Source organism: Copidosoma floridanum, unplaced genomic scaffold (assembly GCF_036245765.1).
Source record: "Copidosoma floridanum isolate Cflo_tuat_1 unplaced genomic scaffold, Cflo_Japanese_pri ptg000021l, whole genome shotgun sequence".
Classification (NCBI taxonomy): domain Eukaryota; kingdom Metazoa; phylum Arthropoda; class Insecta; order Hymenoptera; family Encyrtidae; genus Copidosoma; species Copidosoma floridanum.
The window spans coordinates 28,168,973-28,183,717 of record NW_028321898.1 but is presented as its reverse complement, the minus strand read 5'-3'; the positions used below and the strand labels follow the sequence as shown (position 1 = coordinate 28,183,717).

General features: G+C 38.6%; 2 protein-coding genes across 2 annotated transcripts; both read left to right on the top strand.

Annotated features, from left to right (window-relative positions):
- The first annotated feature begins 1,301 nt into the window (after nucleotides 1-1,301).
- Osi24 (Protein) lies at nucleotides 1,302-7,433 on the top strand. The gene is given in 5 exon segments (XM_089594839.1): nucleotides 1,302-1,561; nucleotides 2,114-2,493; nucleotides 4,596-4,769; nucleotides 5,672-5,991; nucleotides 7,014-7,433. Coding segments are annotated over 5 exon segments (1,554 nt in total).
- A 3,910-nt stretch (nucleotides 7,434-11,343) lies between these two features.
- Nucleotides 11,344-14,532, top strand: Osi2 (DUF1676 domain-containing protein Osi2). Its single transcript, XM_014357382.2, has 5 exons — nucleotides 11,344-11,401; nucleotides 12,431-12,569; nucleotides 13,015-13,342; nucleotides 13,738-13,931; nucleotides 14,015-14,532. The coding sequence occupies exons 2-5, from the start codon at nucleotides 12,452-12,454 to the stop codon at nucleotides 14,398-14,400; spliced, it is 1,026 nt and encodes a 341-aa protein (XP_014212868.2). The 5' UTR covers nucleotides 11,344-11,401; nucleotides 12,431-12,451; the 3' UTR covers nucleotides 14,401-14,532.
- Nucleotides 14,533-14,745: the final 213 nt, after the last annotated feature.

Here is a 14,745-nt window from a genome sequence, read left to right as displayed (position 1 = left end):
TCCGGGAAAAAAAGCTAGGATGCATTGTTTGCTTCACTTTCTCGAGCGAGAAAAACATCCGTGTTAATCGAGTTAATTGTAAAAAGCCGACACTCACCCGAGGACGATTTTCCGGTGAAAGTCCCTCGCGCATAACTTTTGGTTAATAACCGTGGGACCGATCGAGAACAATGGCTCGACTACCCTGTAATTGTTTACGCGATTAAACATTCCTTAGTTGACGTAACGATAAAGCAAGCAGTGCATGCGTCTCAATAACATTTATAGCTGAAACATGCAATCGGCTGGAACGACGAATAAAAAAAAGAGGAGCGTAGCAGGTGAAAAGTTCACTGTCACGGATGCAGCGATGACTCTGTTCTTACCTCGCTTACACAATCCGAGAAACCGCACTGCTACAGTAGCAACGTAATCATCAGGAAAAAAATACATATATATATATACAATACAAACCGCAAATTACTAGCCGAGCTCCCATGCGACATTCATTACGAGTCCCGCTCTGGTGTCGTGGACCATTAGACATCAGCAAAGCTACCTACCGATATACACAAACCTCGTAAGCATTGTTTCCGCGGAGTTTGGGACAAGATGAGCTTGGGAGCTCAGAGAGACGAACCAAGGCTCATTGTTACTCGCGTATTTATCTTTAAAATGTGCATGTTTGTGTTGCAGTATAACTGGGAGTGTAAGTATACTGTTGGATGGATTTTTTTCAGTACAATGGGAATCGCGTTAGTGCGTGTAAAAAAATCTTGCGCGCGAGCTTTTCACGCTGTACAAATTGTCGAGTCAAACAATTGCGGGGTAATTGTATACATACGCGTTTGCAACGTACCCACTTATAATTTATGGCTTTGTAAACTTCGTTGTTTGTTAGACGTGGAAAAGTCAAGTACAGCCTACTGCCGTTACAAAATTTTACAGTCACGTGTGATTTGACGCAAATGTGGGTGCTAAATTAAGTCTTCTTTAAATGGTAGAATTGTTGAAACAACCATCACGATGGAGGATGATTTACGAACATTTCATTCATCATCGCGTAAATGCTTATTCTCTTTTCTATAGTTAATAAAAATGTGAGGTATAATATCAAGTGGTCCAAGTGAAGCAAAAGTATCAACTGTTTAAAAATACTTGCGATGAAAAAATAACATCCAGTATATGAGAAGCTAGTGAGAGCTTACTCGATTCTATCAAATGAGTGACTCTCGTAACTTTACCCGCCCCTTGATTGTCCACAGGAGCGAAAAAGATCGTAGTCCTAGGAAGGAGTCAGGTGGCGGTGGCGGTGGTGTAGGATGCGGCGCTGGTGGAGGAGCCGATTACCGGTACTGGTGCTGATCGCCTCGTACGCGGCGGCGGCGGCAGTGGTGGCAGCCTTCGAGCCCCGGGTCGGTGGCTTCGGGCGTTCCATTGATGTCGGCGGCTTCGATAACAACATCGAGGACGAGGTGGAATCGTGGCATCCCCACGCGGCGCCCGGAAAACCGAGCAAACTCGACCTCGATGTCAGCCAGTACACGGAGACGGATGACAAGGGCATGTTCGAGCTTGAGAGCCAGGGGCTGCACGCCGAGGGGATGGGAGCTGGGGTGGATGAGGTGGGTTGACTCGAGAAATGCAAAATGTTTAAAAAATCTCTAATAGAATTAAATTAAAAACTAGACTCAAGTGCGAGAATGTTGGCGCATGTTGAGCACCTGTGACTCATAGAAATGAGTCTTTGAAAAAGCTTATTGTTCTCACGAAGTGAAATCAGTCAGAAACGGTACTTACGTTCATCATGTTGAACAAGTCGTGCCAATTTTTTAAAAAGCGCTATTCGTTGAAATTTCAAATGTGAACGTAACGTGCCTTTTGCCGATTACAAATAGATTGAGTGCCAAAATAGCCAATTATTATAAATTTGATCTTCATGATGTCGCAAATCATTGTCTTATAAATTTTCCTTTTTAGTACAAATACTGTGTTGCCCTTGTAGAAAAAAATTATATTTCTAAAAAAAAGGCTAAAATATAACAATATAATTGTGCAACACACTATGACGTTACTCAACAAGAAAATTTCTATATAAGCTACTAAGTCACTGACAAGTATTTATAAACATTGCAAAACGAACCAAATAAAAGGATGCAGAAACGTCGACGACAACGACGGAGGCAACGACCGCGAACTCGGAGAAAACCGACAGGGCTGTGAAGTGCGACGATAAGAGCGTATCAGTGAAGTGCATTGAGAAGAGAATCGATACTTTTCTTCGGACAATGTCGACGGTCGATACGCTAAACGTCACCGATTCCGTGCAAATCGTCAAGAGGAGCAACGACGGTGGCATCGCGAGGCTGGAAAGTACCAATGACACCACGAACGGCAGCGTCGACGCGGTATCGCTGGTTGACAGGATCCGCAGGTTTGCCCGTGACCACGTGGTCGAGATCAAGCTGTCGAAGGACATGTTCTCGGCCCGCCGAGCGAGGACCTTCTTTGGGGGTGAGTACCACCCTTGATTCCTTTTGGCGGATCTCTATGGCTTTCCGAGGTGGTGCGATCGGCAACGTGGACGATTACTTTGATTGCTCTTTTTTTCGATTTGAAATCTTCAATCTTTGATCTTCATAGGATTTTCAAACGAAGTAAGAATCAATGTTTTTGCTCTTCTACGTCAACTGTATTTTTAAAATACAGTTGACCTCATTTTATTGAAATACTTAATTTTGTAGCAATTATTGGATGATCAAAATTAAATATTCGTTACTTCGTAACTAGCAGATAAAAAAAAAAAAAAATGAAATTTATTGAAAAATCATAAATATATCTATTAAACTGTATTTTGCCCGTCCAACGTCGATCGCACGAAAAATACAACCTATTACACTAACAGACGCATGACACACGAAAAAAATGAGCTTAAACTTTATTCCTCTACTGATAAACATAAAATGTACCTTTAAAGCTTCCAACTTTCTGTAATTGGCTTCTCCTTCTAATAGGTATCTAAAATCTGCCTACACGCATAATAATAATAATAATGAAAATTATAAATCGCTCTAATCAATTTGTTGCGTATACCTACTCGTGAGCACGGAGCTACCAATAATCGGCCAATTATATGCGAAATGGTAAAAATAACACAGATAAGCTGGAACGGGTTTGTGACTCTATTGACTATAGGCCAAATGCTATCTTTACTTACACGTACACCGCAACAATCAGCCACCATCACCACTAATACAATTGAGACTATGTTGTACACTCTACTGTCACAATTGCTGCAATGGCATCAGCATCACTGTTACTGGAGTGTATACTAATGGTACGAGCTTCACACCTGCCTTTGGCGAGCTCCACTCGCACGAGCTGACTTTCACCGAGCAAACCTGACACAGATGAGAGGTCTCTCATCTCGGGATGACGTAAACGGAGCCGTGAGAATTTAGGATGAGACAAACTTTTCTCGCGTCGACTTTTTATCGAACGTTGATTTTTTTTTTTTTTTTTTTTTTACTCCACTTGTATAAAGTAAGTCAAACTGGAACTAAGTGCGTTAAGTGTGCCAAAAATTTTGTTAACAATTAATTAACTATATAATCGTATACCAATGATTATGGTCTTTTGAAAAATATAGATTTGTTTATATTGTTGGGCCCGGCTCGAAATAGTTGTTTTGATAAATATCTATTCAAGGTTCTGAGAGAAGAAAAAAAAACCTTGTCTAAAGTAACGTCTTACAGTCAATATAACTCTACTTGTTACCATATACGAATATGGAATCATTGAAATTTCCACAATAATGTCCATCACTATTTTGATTGCAGTGGATTTGGAGTTGAAACCCAATCGATGGGTATATAGAAACTTTAACTCTGTCTTCTAGACTACCAAAATATGTGGTAGAATTGATATTTATTTCAATTTATACAGATGATATCAAAACGGACGAATCGTTATTTTATTTCATTAATTTTGATTCAATGGTCAGTTGGATGGATATTCCGCGAAAAAGGTACTTTCTCGAAATAACGTAGCACGCACGACCTTTAATATGTAGACTGATTTAACGGTTTATTTCCGCTCCACAATGTAGGCGATAAATTACTATCCCACATGTTTTATTCATATCTCGAAAACAGAAAAGTCATATATTCTAGGGTTAAGTTGATTCATTCGATTCAACAAATAAAATAAAATAAAAAAAAGTACGTACTCCAAATCAGCAGGATAAACAAAATACACATAATTTTGTAATAAAATATCAATCAGCTTCAGACAGATGGAAAAAAAAACACGAATGCTAATTGACCCAGATCCGAAAACTCGTTTTATCCTTAAAAATAGCCTTCACGATAGACAGGTACTCAACTTCCGTTAAAATAAATTCGTAAAACCGGTTCCATTACAAACCCTCCGAAAAAAAAAAAACAGCTACGAGATCTGGTGACCTCTTGATCCCAAAAAAAAGCCACCCAAAACGGGAAAAAAAATCCAAGGAACGACATCACCACGACCATCACATAACATCGGTGGCATGGCATGCGGATGATAACTAATCAGCATCGCTTTAACAGCCTGGTCTCGTTACCTTTTGCTTTCAGCTGAATTTCAGGCAAAGAATACCTTTTTAACAGGCTTCGGGCTTGGTTTTCTAGCGTTCGGCTTGAAAAAGCTCTTGCTGCCACTCTTCATTGGCGTCCAGATCATCAAGAGCATCCTGATCGCTCTGTTCCTGCCCAGCATCATCGGCAGCATCGGCAAGATCGTCGGCAAAGGTCAGATTTTATTTGGTGTTGTTTTTCTGCCACACGGAACAATTTGCGGTCTCTATGGAATTTGTCGTTTAAGTACATTGAAAACAGTAAGCCTTGCCGTTAGCTTGTACAGAGTAATTCGTTTTTTTTTTTTTTTTTTACCCAATTTCAAAACTGTAATGTTTGTAAAATCAATTTATAACTTACTATTTTTTTACTCACGATGCTTTCTCTCGACGTTTAAAATAAATCCTTTTATGGTCCATCATTAGCACCATACTGTTACAATACACGTGACTCGATTTCCCATGCGTATATGATATTCGGACGAGTCACTAGAGTAAGATCGGATATCGTAAACTCCACATACCGATTGAACTACCGAACAAACTATGATTGTACCAAACATGAATTTATAAAAATTTTACAATGCATACTAGTAATATTTACCTCCAACAATAGCAAAGTTCCGACGAATCGCTTACAGCACCGAACGCTTTCCAATAAATACAGACCAGTAAGCAAAGTAGACTATCGTCGTACAACGTAGACACACTCGCGCGCAAAAAAAAAAAAAAAAAAAAAAAAAAAAAAAAAAAAAAAAAGTCAAATCAGCTGACGCGTGTCGAGGGGGTCTCACAAGCCGCGTCTAATGTCTACAATCAAGTCCATGGTGGCCGCGCATAAGCCGCACCATCATCACGAACAACAACAGTAGCGCAGCGCGACAATGATCGCAAAGTGCATTGACATTGGCCACTGCGCTCTCATACGCTTAACATGACGTACGCGTATCGGCCTCCTCCCAAGACTATAATATTATGTCAAACAACGCTCGGAACTTTCTAATTCACTGGCCGAACGGCATAAGCATCCGAGTCGCGTATACACACGTGTATACTGTAATGATGACACGTCCGCAGGTGTGACCTCGTTCGCGCAGTCGTCGCAAAATCCGGCCCAGCAGATGGAGGAGAACTACGAGTTCAAGGACAACCAGGAGTTCTTCGGGGAGGATTACATGCAGCGCCAGCCCCTCGGCACCCTGCCCGCCTCGGTCATGTACGAGGAGAACATGCTTCAAGCCCAACAGACCAACAACGTCAACAGCCAACCCCAGCCAACGGCGGCCGGCGCCAACAAGGAGGTAGTCTCGCGTTTTGGATTCGTCGATCCACGGCTCACGGATCGTTACTACACGCGCCACGTGGTCAATCCACAGGCCACGAGGCAGGACTTCAAGGCAAGGAGGAAGCTCCTCTTTTTTTCTTTTTTATCCGTGCTTGCGCTCACACGAGTTACGCGTTGTTTGCTCTTCGGCGCATGTGCAGGAGAACACAGTTATTCCTTTACCTCCGTGCCCGTTGTTGCACTGTTTCTTTTTTTTTTTTTCTTTCGCTCCTCCTCACCGCTTTACTTATTTTCCTTCCGCCTACGTACGCACATTGATGCGCCTTTTATAACATATACATTGGGCACGACTCGTGATCGAGAATAAATTTAACGGTTCTTTTTTTTTTTTTTTTTATCTGTGCTTTGACCTGACTCTCCGTTTGCGTGTACGGTCGAGTGATGCGTGTCCGTGGCGTACGGGAGCTTTTCACAAAGTTTTATCGGTCTGAATGGAAATTCGAGCCAAATATATAATATCTAAGTCGGAGTAGTAGTCGTAGATGAAAATTTAAGAGCTTGGATCGAGTTGACGGGTGTGCTCGCGAGCGGGATTATTGGGACTGGAGTTATTATTGTTTTCTTCTTACGATGCTTATTTGAGAGAGTCGTGAGTAGTTTTCGAGTGATCGAAGAATTTGAGAGATGACGGGTGGAGGCTCGGTTTTTTTACACGTAGCTGGACGAAAATGATCAATTGGCACCGGGAAAACAAGGTTACATAAATTTTATGCTGCGGTTGGAAAAAAAACAAACCTTTTTGTCTCTAAGAACACAGGATCACGACATGAATTAAGTTAAAAGTTACTCTGATATCCTAAATAATCTATGAGGTAAAATTTTTTTACATTTATTCACATAAAGATTTATAAAGTGATAATTGAGTGCTCGAGTAACAACATTCTAAGACCTAGTTGCAACGCCTCCAAATACTCAGAAAACATGTAAACACTTCAGAGTATCCTTTGACTTATTCTACTTGGTGGTCCCATGATAATCGATACAGTATTTTTTGTTCCCAAGTCACTTTGGCGATGATGCAAAAAAAAAAAAAAAAAAAAAATTGTTTAAAAAAAAATCACATCCACCCTACAGGTCTTCCACGAGATCCCGACGAGTTCTCTGCTGCTGACCAACTACGACCCGTACTACTCACCCCTACTGTCGCGCATCGACTCCATCTTCTCGCGGCTGGGCTACAACACGGAGGAGTGCCGGGAGTACTTGGTCTGTGCCATGTACCGCAACCCGGCGCGTTTCATGCCCTCCTCGAACCTCGTCTCGACGCAACTGTCCCGAGAACTGAACGAGCTGCGCAAGCCGAGCGCCGATAACCCGGAGGTCCTGCGCTTCTTCCACTACATGAAGGCTGCCAAAGATGGCCAGGATGGCCTCTCGTGCCAGGACATCTACGCCAACTGCGAGGACGCCGAAAATGACACCATCAGGCAAAACCAGGCGATGCTCGCCACCTACCAGGACATAGACAAGCTCGTGCACGCGAGAAAGCTCTAGGCTTGGTGTTGTTTTGTTTGTTTGTTTGTTACTCTTGACGTCGCCAAGAGATGAAAAGTACGAGTCGTGAGTCGATGAACTTTTTGCTCCGGCGACACTACAGGAGGTTGGGAAGATGTGCCTTTTTTTCACCCTTCAAGTTGACAAGTTGCTCATTGACGAGTGAGCCAAGCTTTCTACTTTATCGATTTATCGAAACGATAATAACATCGTTGTAACGTCAGCTTGGAATAACTTTGTGACTGCGTTATTCGTAATTTCTTTTTGTTGCTATGAAACACGAATGGACGAAAGTGCAGATGTTATTGAGTCAAAGAGTTTTATTTTATTTGACTATAAATTGTTGCTGCTCTTGTGATTTCATACGTAAACGAACAAATTATCATCATACAATCACAATTTACGTTAATTTTTAAGAATCAGGTACTTGTGTGCTGACGTACACAGAAAAATTTAATCAAAATTTTAGTAATTAAATAATTATTTGCCATGGTGTACTTGTTTAATACATTTTTTTTCCTTGAATACCAGCTCAAGGCTACGAAAGATTATTTGTTGAAGTATATGATTTAATAGGTAGGCATCCTTATTGAAAACATTCTACCTAAGCTTTTTTGTCACGATATTTAGCTGATGGATAATCAAAAGTAAAATAAATGATTCCTCGAGGGTACTATGATAAGATACTTGTAATCGATATGTATGATTGCGTGTTAATAATTAGGTATTCCGTAGAGATTGACATATTATACGTGTAGTTGCTAGAGCTTAAAACAAATATTTTAACGTGCGAAGGAAAATAAAAATGGAAGTTTGATCAAATTTGTAACTAGGGCTTTAAAATGAATGTAAGCTGTAAGATTTTACAAGGATTGAGTTTCTGAAAAATTAATTTTTTTTTTTTTTTCTGAATGTTATACAATCGTTAATTACCACGATTAGTATGACTAATTTATTAAAATTACTTTAAAACAGGGAAACAATTCTTTTTCAGAAGCTTAAATCCTGCAGTATCATGCAAAAGATTTTCGTTTTAATTTATTCATTTTTTGTTTATTTATTTTGCTTGTTCTTATTTATTTGTGTGTAATTTATTCCGTGTGTATTGAAGATATGAGCGTTACATAACCATACCACTACCATATAAGCTAATTAAATATTATTTATTGATAAGTCAACTTCATGGTAAGCAACGATTGATCAATGAATCATTACATTTGTAATGATCGATCACAGGTGTACAGTCAATTGAACATCAAACATTTGATGCTTCCAATGTTAATAAAGTCACAGTTTATAGTTAATGCAAAATCAGAGTTTAGTTTCATTTTTTACATTACTACTTATTCCGTCTTGCTATGAATTACAATAAAAAATTATTTTCATGTATAAACTAAATGCTTGGTAAAAATAACACGATAATTAATCGTAATATTTTTTCTAACTTTTCACGATTACGTTACTTATCTTTTTTTATCAAATTATTGTTTCAAATTTCGAGTTATAATCAATTACCTCAGATAGAAAAAAAAATATGTTGAACAATGAACCTGAAGAGGCTGGAGAAATCCGAGGTCAATGAAACCATTGTGCTGATGATGTGTTCGTCGGCGGGACTTTCTTATGGAAAGTATAAGGATAATATTTCCGTATGCTCTGACAAAGCTCTTAACTTTCAGAATTTTTAAAACATCGTAAAAAAAAAAAAAAATAAAAAAAATAAATTAAATAAAGAAATAAATAAGTTTTTTAAATTGTTTTTTCATGTTTGCAAACATCGTAAGATAAAAATCATGTAAGAATATCTTTTAAATAGTATTATTGTGTCTTGTCACTTTTTTGCACTACAAGTCAAATAAAGCAAGAGCGTGTGTTATATAATATGAAATAGTCGGATAAAGGTGTTGTTACGTGCTATCTTAGATTACTCTTTAGAGCAAAATTATGAACAAGAATTGCAAAATCTCTTGAAAAACGAAACAATGTATACTTATTAAGAGCGAAATCCTCAAAAGACCAAGCGAATATGTTGCAAGCCTCATCTTACTTCCACTTCTATTATGTGTGGTGCCATGTTCCGGATCCGAATCTCGGAAGATTACTTTCACTCTCAATTTTTGTTTCAGCACCATGACGCAAATGTACGTAACTTCTGTGAATGAGCTCCCTTACCTCATAATTTTTATTATTTTTTTCTTTTCACAACAAAAAATCATTCACGTGCTCTCTCTTTTCGTCCCTTTCTCACAGGTCATTTGTATAAAATCCAGAAGTAAGAGTAACGCGCAGGTAGAACCTCACTGACCATCCCAACGATCACTCCAAATTTTTTTTGTCTCAATACGTAAGTTTTTAATAATTATTTAAATAAATTTAATATTTTAAGTAACAGTGAAACATAATTTTTTTTTTTTAATATATGAGGATTCATATTTTATTTTTAGAATAAAAATATTTGTTATATTTTTCTTCTAAAAACTAACAAAATTAATGGTACAAGTTAGCAACAAATCGTCTTCTGAAAATAATATTAAATGATTCTTATGAAAAAAATTCATTTCACAACTAAAAAAATTTTTTACCTTAAGTTAAGTGGATATTCTAAAGTATGATATTCATTAATAAAATTAAAAAAAAAAACATTTTTTAAAGTTGTTCAATTTCATAATTGAATTAAAATAGTATAAGAGTTCACCAATAACCCACCTTGGCATTTACAATAAATCTAGAGGCTGAGACAATTAAAACAATCATTGGCTCATGTTGATTTTTTAATAAATAGCGTATTTTGAAAGTTGAAATTAATATTTTTTAATACTTAGTTGCACGACAGCTAACAATCGTGCTTGAGTGTATAAAATTATAGTGAAAGTGATAATTGTAATGTGGTAATGTTAATTTTTCCGACATCGTCATATAAGGTAATATTCAGATTGTCATGTGTAAAGTATAGAGAGAAATACACTTTTTTCTTTTCAAATTAGCACGTGTCAAATTTTAGGTCACATAAAGAGTCGTAAAAGTATCATTGTGTGTCACGAATGTCCTGCTCGCAAAATAGAAATTAGCATGGTATGAATACAAATAGGAAAGTATAACTGTGAAGTTGGTAAATCTCATTTTTTACGGACAACTAATTTAGCACATCCTCATCAGAGAAATATGTATTTATTGATTTTCGATATTCAAATTCTCAACATAACAGTATTTGAGTAATTCTTGATTAATTTAACTACATACTTCAATCAAGCCTTCAACTTCACATACCGTAACACATTCGAGTCACTGATGCGTCATGAAATAAAGGAGAAAAAAAATAATGTTTACCGAACAAAGGCTCGTCAAATAAGAATTCCGTCGAAGCTCCGAGAAATACCCACGGAAGACCGCAAAACGTAACCGCGGGCGGGTCCCTCTCGAGTCATCCGTCCGGTGGCCCCTCGCTCCCAAAACAGAAGTAGGTCAACCGAAGGTAACCCATTGGCCAAAGAACACCGAGAAAAAGAAAAAAAAAAAAAAAAAACAGAAGAAAAATAAAAAAAATCCAACCGAAAGCCTCAACGTTCAGTGAAATCGGTACCATCGCATACCTGTACACCCAAGAAAACGACGAGCCGATCGGCACGTGCGCCCAAATACCCGGGGAGAAAGAATAGTAAGTAACGAGACTCCGGTTCCCGCCGCCCATCACCTCATCGTATTACGTGCGCGGGTGTCTGCGTCTCTCCGTGTGCGCGCGCACGCTAACGGGAATCGTTTACTTATGACTTTTGAGGTCCTCGAGCAGCAGCTGACTCCGGCACTCTGCACCAACTGAGTGTGGATTACACCGTGCGGGCGAGTAGCTCACCAAAGCTGCGAGTGGCAATTACGCGTCTGCACGTGCAGGTGACAGCAAGTGCCTTTTCGTCCCGCGGTTGAGATAACTGTTGGGCCTCAAAAGAGGAGAAATATGACTAGACGTGCCGGTAAGACGTAAGTGTGGCTGTGTCTGTTTTTTTCGTGAGTGAAAATCGGTAAGAGTTTCGGGAAGCTTCTGAATGTTTGAATGGTTCGTTCGAGCGGCTGATCGGTAGAATTTTCAGCGAAATCGGTCGCGATCGGTATTGACGAAAATCCGATTGTCACGCTCTTAACAAAATCGGTTCAAGTAAATCGTTCCCCGGCAATAAATTTACACGTTAGTGCGTCTTAAGCTCGCACCGAGTGAAAATTGGCACTTACAATCGTTTGTACGCGCGTACGTACTATTAGGCGTCGTAAACGCGTGTTTCATTGAGCAGAGGCGCGCGCGCGTGAGAGAGAGATCGGTAGCAGCTAATTACACCTAAAAACCTGTTGCGATCGCGACGCACATTGTACAAATGCGCTATCCGATGAATGAAGCGGAAGAAAGAAAGAGAGGCACTATTAGTAGAGGCTGCGTATATGTATGGACGCGCTGCGATGAAAACGTGTGTGCACCTCTCGCGGAGAAAGGTATCATTATTGGCCGTACTCGCTGCTTGAACCCACTTAACCGGTCCCATTTCCACTTCCTTTTGTAAATAAAAGCCACGCTATGTAAACTGTTTTCTCGAGTTACTCCATGCCGATACTGACGGGCTTTCGATCATACTTTGGTATACAATGTGTAGTTACAAAGAGTTTGATCGGTAATGGATGTGCTGGTTTTGGAGTGCTGGAGTGTGCGTGTGAGAATAAATATAACGTCAATAAGTATGGGCAGTTCGGGTGACACTTTCGATTGAGGTTTGTTATGTTTTGCATAAAAATTTCACACTTTTTACACGAGTAGGAGTAGCATCTTTTAAAATTAGTTATAAAACATAATTAGTTGCTCAAAAAAAAAAAAAAAAAAAAATCATTTAAGTAATCAAACATTATTTTGAATGATTTCACATTAGAAACAGGATGTATTAGACTAAAATTAATAAATGGACATTGGAAAAATTGCAAGTGTTGAATTGTTGTTTAAAAAGACGATATATTTACAGGAGAAAGGAGGCGAAGGTAGAATGAGACACGACCCGCTGCCGATAACGTTGGTCCTCGTGTTCGCGGTAACGTGGCTCTGCGTTACCGGTGACAAGGTTACCTTCCAGGATGATGTCGGCGAGCGAGCGCCAAGAATCGGTAACGTTGAATTAGAAATTTTTTGGACTTATACAATTTCGTAAGAAAATTATCTAGTTGACCATGAATTACAAAAATGTTTTGAAATATTTTTAAAAATAATTAAATGTGTTAAATTATTTTGAATTAAAAAAAAATTTTAATTACAGTTTACACATTTTTTTCCGTTTATTTTTCTTAATCTTCATAATTTATTAAAATATATCAAACTTAACTACATTAGATTAAATTGATTCATATGTTTTAGTGATTGAATTAATTTTATATTTTATTACACCATTTTTATTTATTTGTCTTTGATTCAAAATAAGAAAACGTTGTCATTCAAAAGGAAAAAATACCATTTAAAGAGTAAACCCATTACAAGATAGTAATGTAAATGCCACAAAAAATTTCATAAATAACAACTGTGCTTTCAAAATAATATCAATCAAATAAAAAAAAGTTCCAGGCATCCAACTGTCGATCGACGAAGCGCCACCGGGTTCAGAGGCCAGGCAGAGGTCGAACCAAAGTCGTCAGGGCAAGGACCTGCTGGACTGGATCGGACTGGGCACCGGCCAACACGTGGACCCCTACTTGGCCAGAACAAACGAAGCCTGCCTGAACGGCGACTTTGCCGAGTGCTTCAAGTCCCGAGCTTTGGGCACATTTGCCGATTTCTTCGATCGGCAAAAATACGACCTGAACGATAACGTGAAGATCGTGAGGATGCCCAGTGAGGTCGTCGAGGCTGTGAGCAGACAGTCTTACGAGTTTACGACTTCGGCGAGGTAGAATTTTTTTTCCTGTGAATATTACTCTTGAGAAACTCAATTCTTCCCACAAGAGTCGAAATTCGATACAACTTAGTAAAATCCATAAGCATACTTTTTGAAAATCTTTTTTGTGTCGTGCTCGAAAAAAAATCTTTAATATTATCTGCGAGAATAATTTTTTCGTCAACTATGTGATCCAACATTGATGTTACGTGGTTGTCTTAGCTCGCTCGATATAGATAACACGAGTGATCAAAAGCGGTGGGGGTCGAGAAACATAAAATATCACATGATACCCCTAATACACGTACAGAAGGACAGTGATGTTGAATGAATTACTTTATAACATTAAATTACATGTCAAGCATAAGCAATCGTTACAGAATAAGTTTTTTTTTCATTCTTGATAGATCCGATGAATCGGAATGGGATCAGTTGGTGAAGTTCGTCATGAGAAAAACGGAGAAATTCATCAAAACTACAGCCATTGAAGTTGACGTACCTGCCTGGTTGACAGGCGAAAACGAAGTATACGCACCTAGATTCATAGATGAAATTGCCGACGAAATCGATACACTGGAGAACAAAAAAGACACGTTATTTTGTAAGCTCACACGTCCATACTCTCATTTTCACTTGAATTTTCAAAATCACAAGCAGTAAAAAAAAAAAAAAAAAAATTTTCAGCGAGAAATCGGTTGAAGAGGATATTCATCCCCATGCTGATAATACTCAAGCTGTTTAAGCTCAAGCTCCTATTGTTCCTACCGCTCATCCTGGGCCTGGCGTCCTTCAAAAAGTTCCTGGGCTTCATAGCTATAGTGATCCCGGGACTGATCGGTTTTTTCAAGCTCTGCAAGCCGCTGACCCAATCCTACACGCCACCTGTTTATTCACCAAGTGGAATCGGCTTTCCACCCGGTCATTTCAAGGAAAATCACGGATACAACGATCACGACTCGTATCATCCGGCAGGATACTCGAGTTATCAGGACTCGAATTACCAGGGTAGCGATAACGTCAATTATGCCCACGATTTGGCGTACCAGGGCTATCGAGATTACCAAAAGTAACGTAGAGTCTAAGAATAAACCAGATAAATCCAAAATTGTGACTAGATTTTGAAAATTGAACTTATACTGGATATCAGCATAAAATTAAATCAAACAATACGGACGATTATTATAATCTTTAAAAAAAGGATGGCAAGAGTACTTATGTAAGCCATGGGTGGTTTAAACATATTTGTATTTTGTAAAAACATCTGTATAATATTGTACAATAGTTGTGTAACTTACTTCAAAATAAGTTACTTTTTTATAGAAGCTCTTTGTACAAATGTGCTTAGCTAGTTTTAAGAAAAATCGTTAATAAGTTTGTAACCAAACAAAGTTAAGATATAAGTTTTTACCAATTTC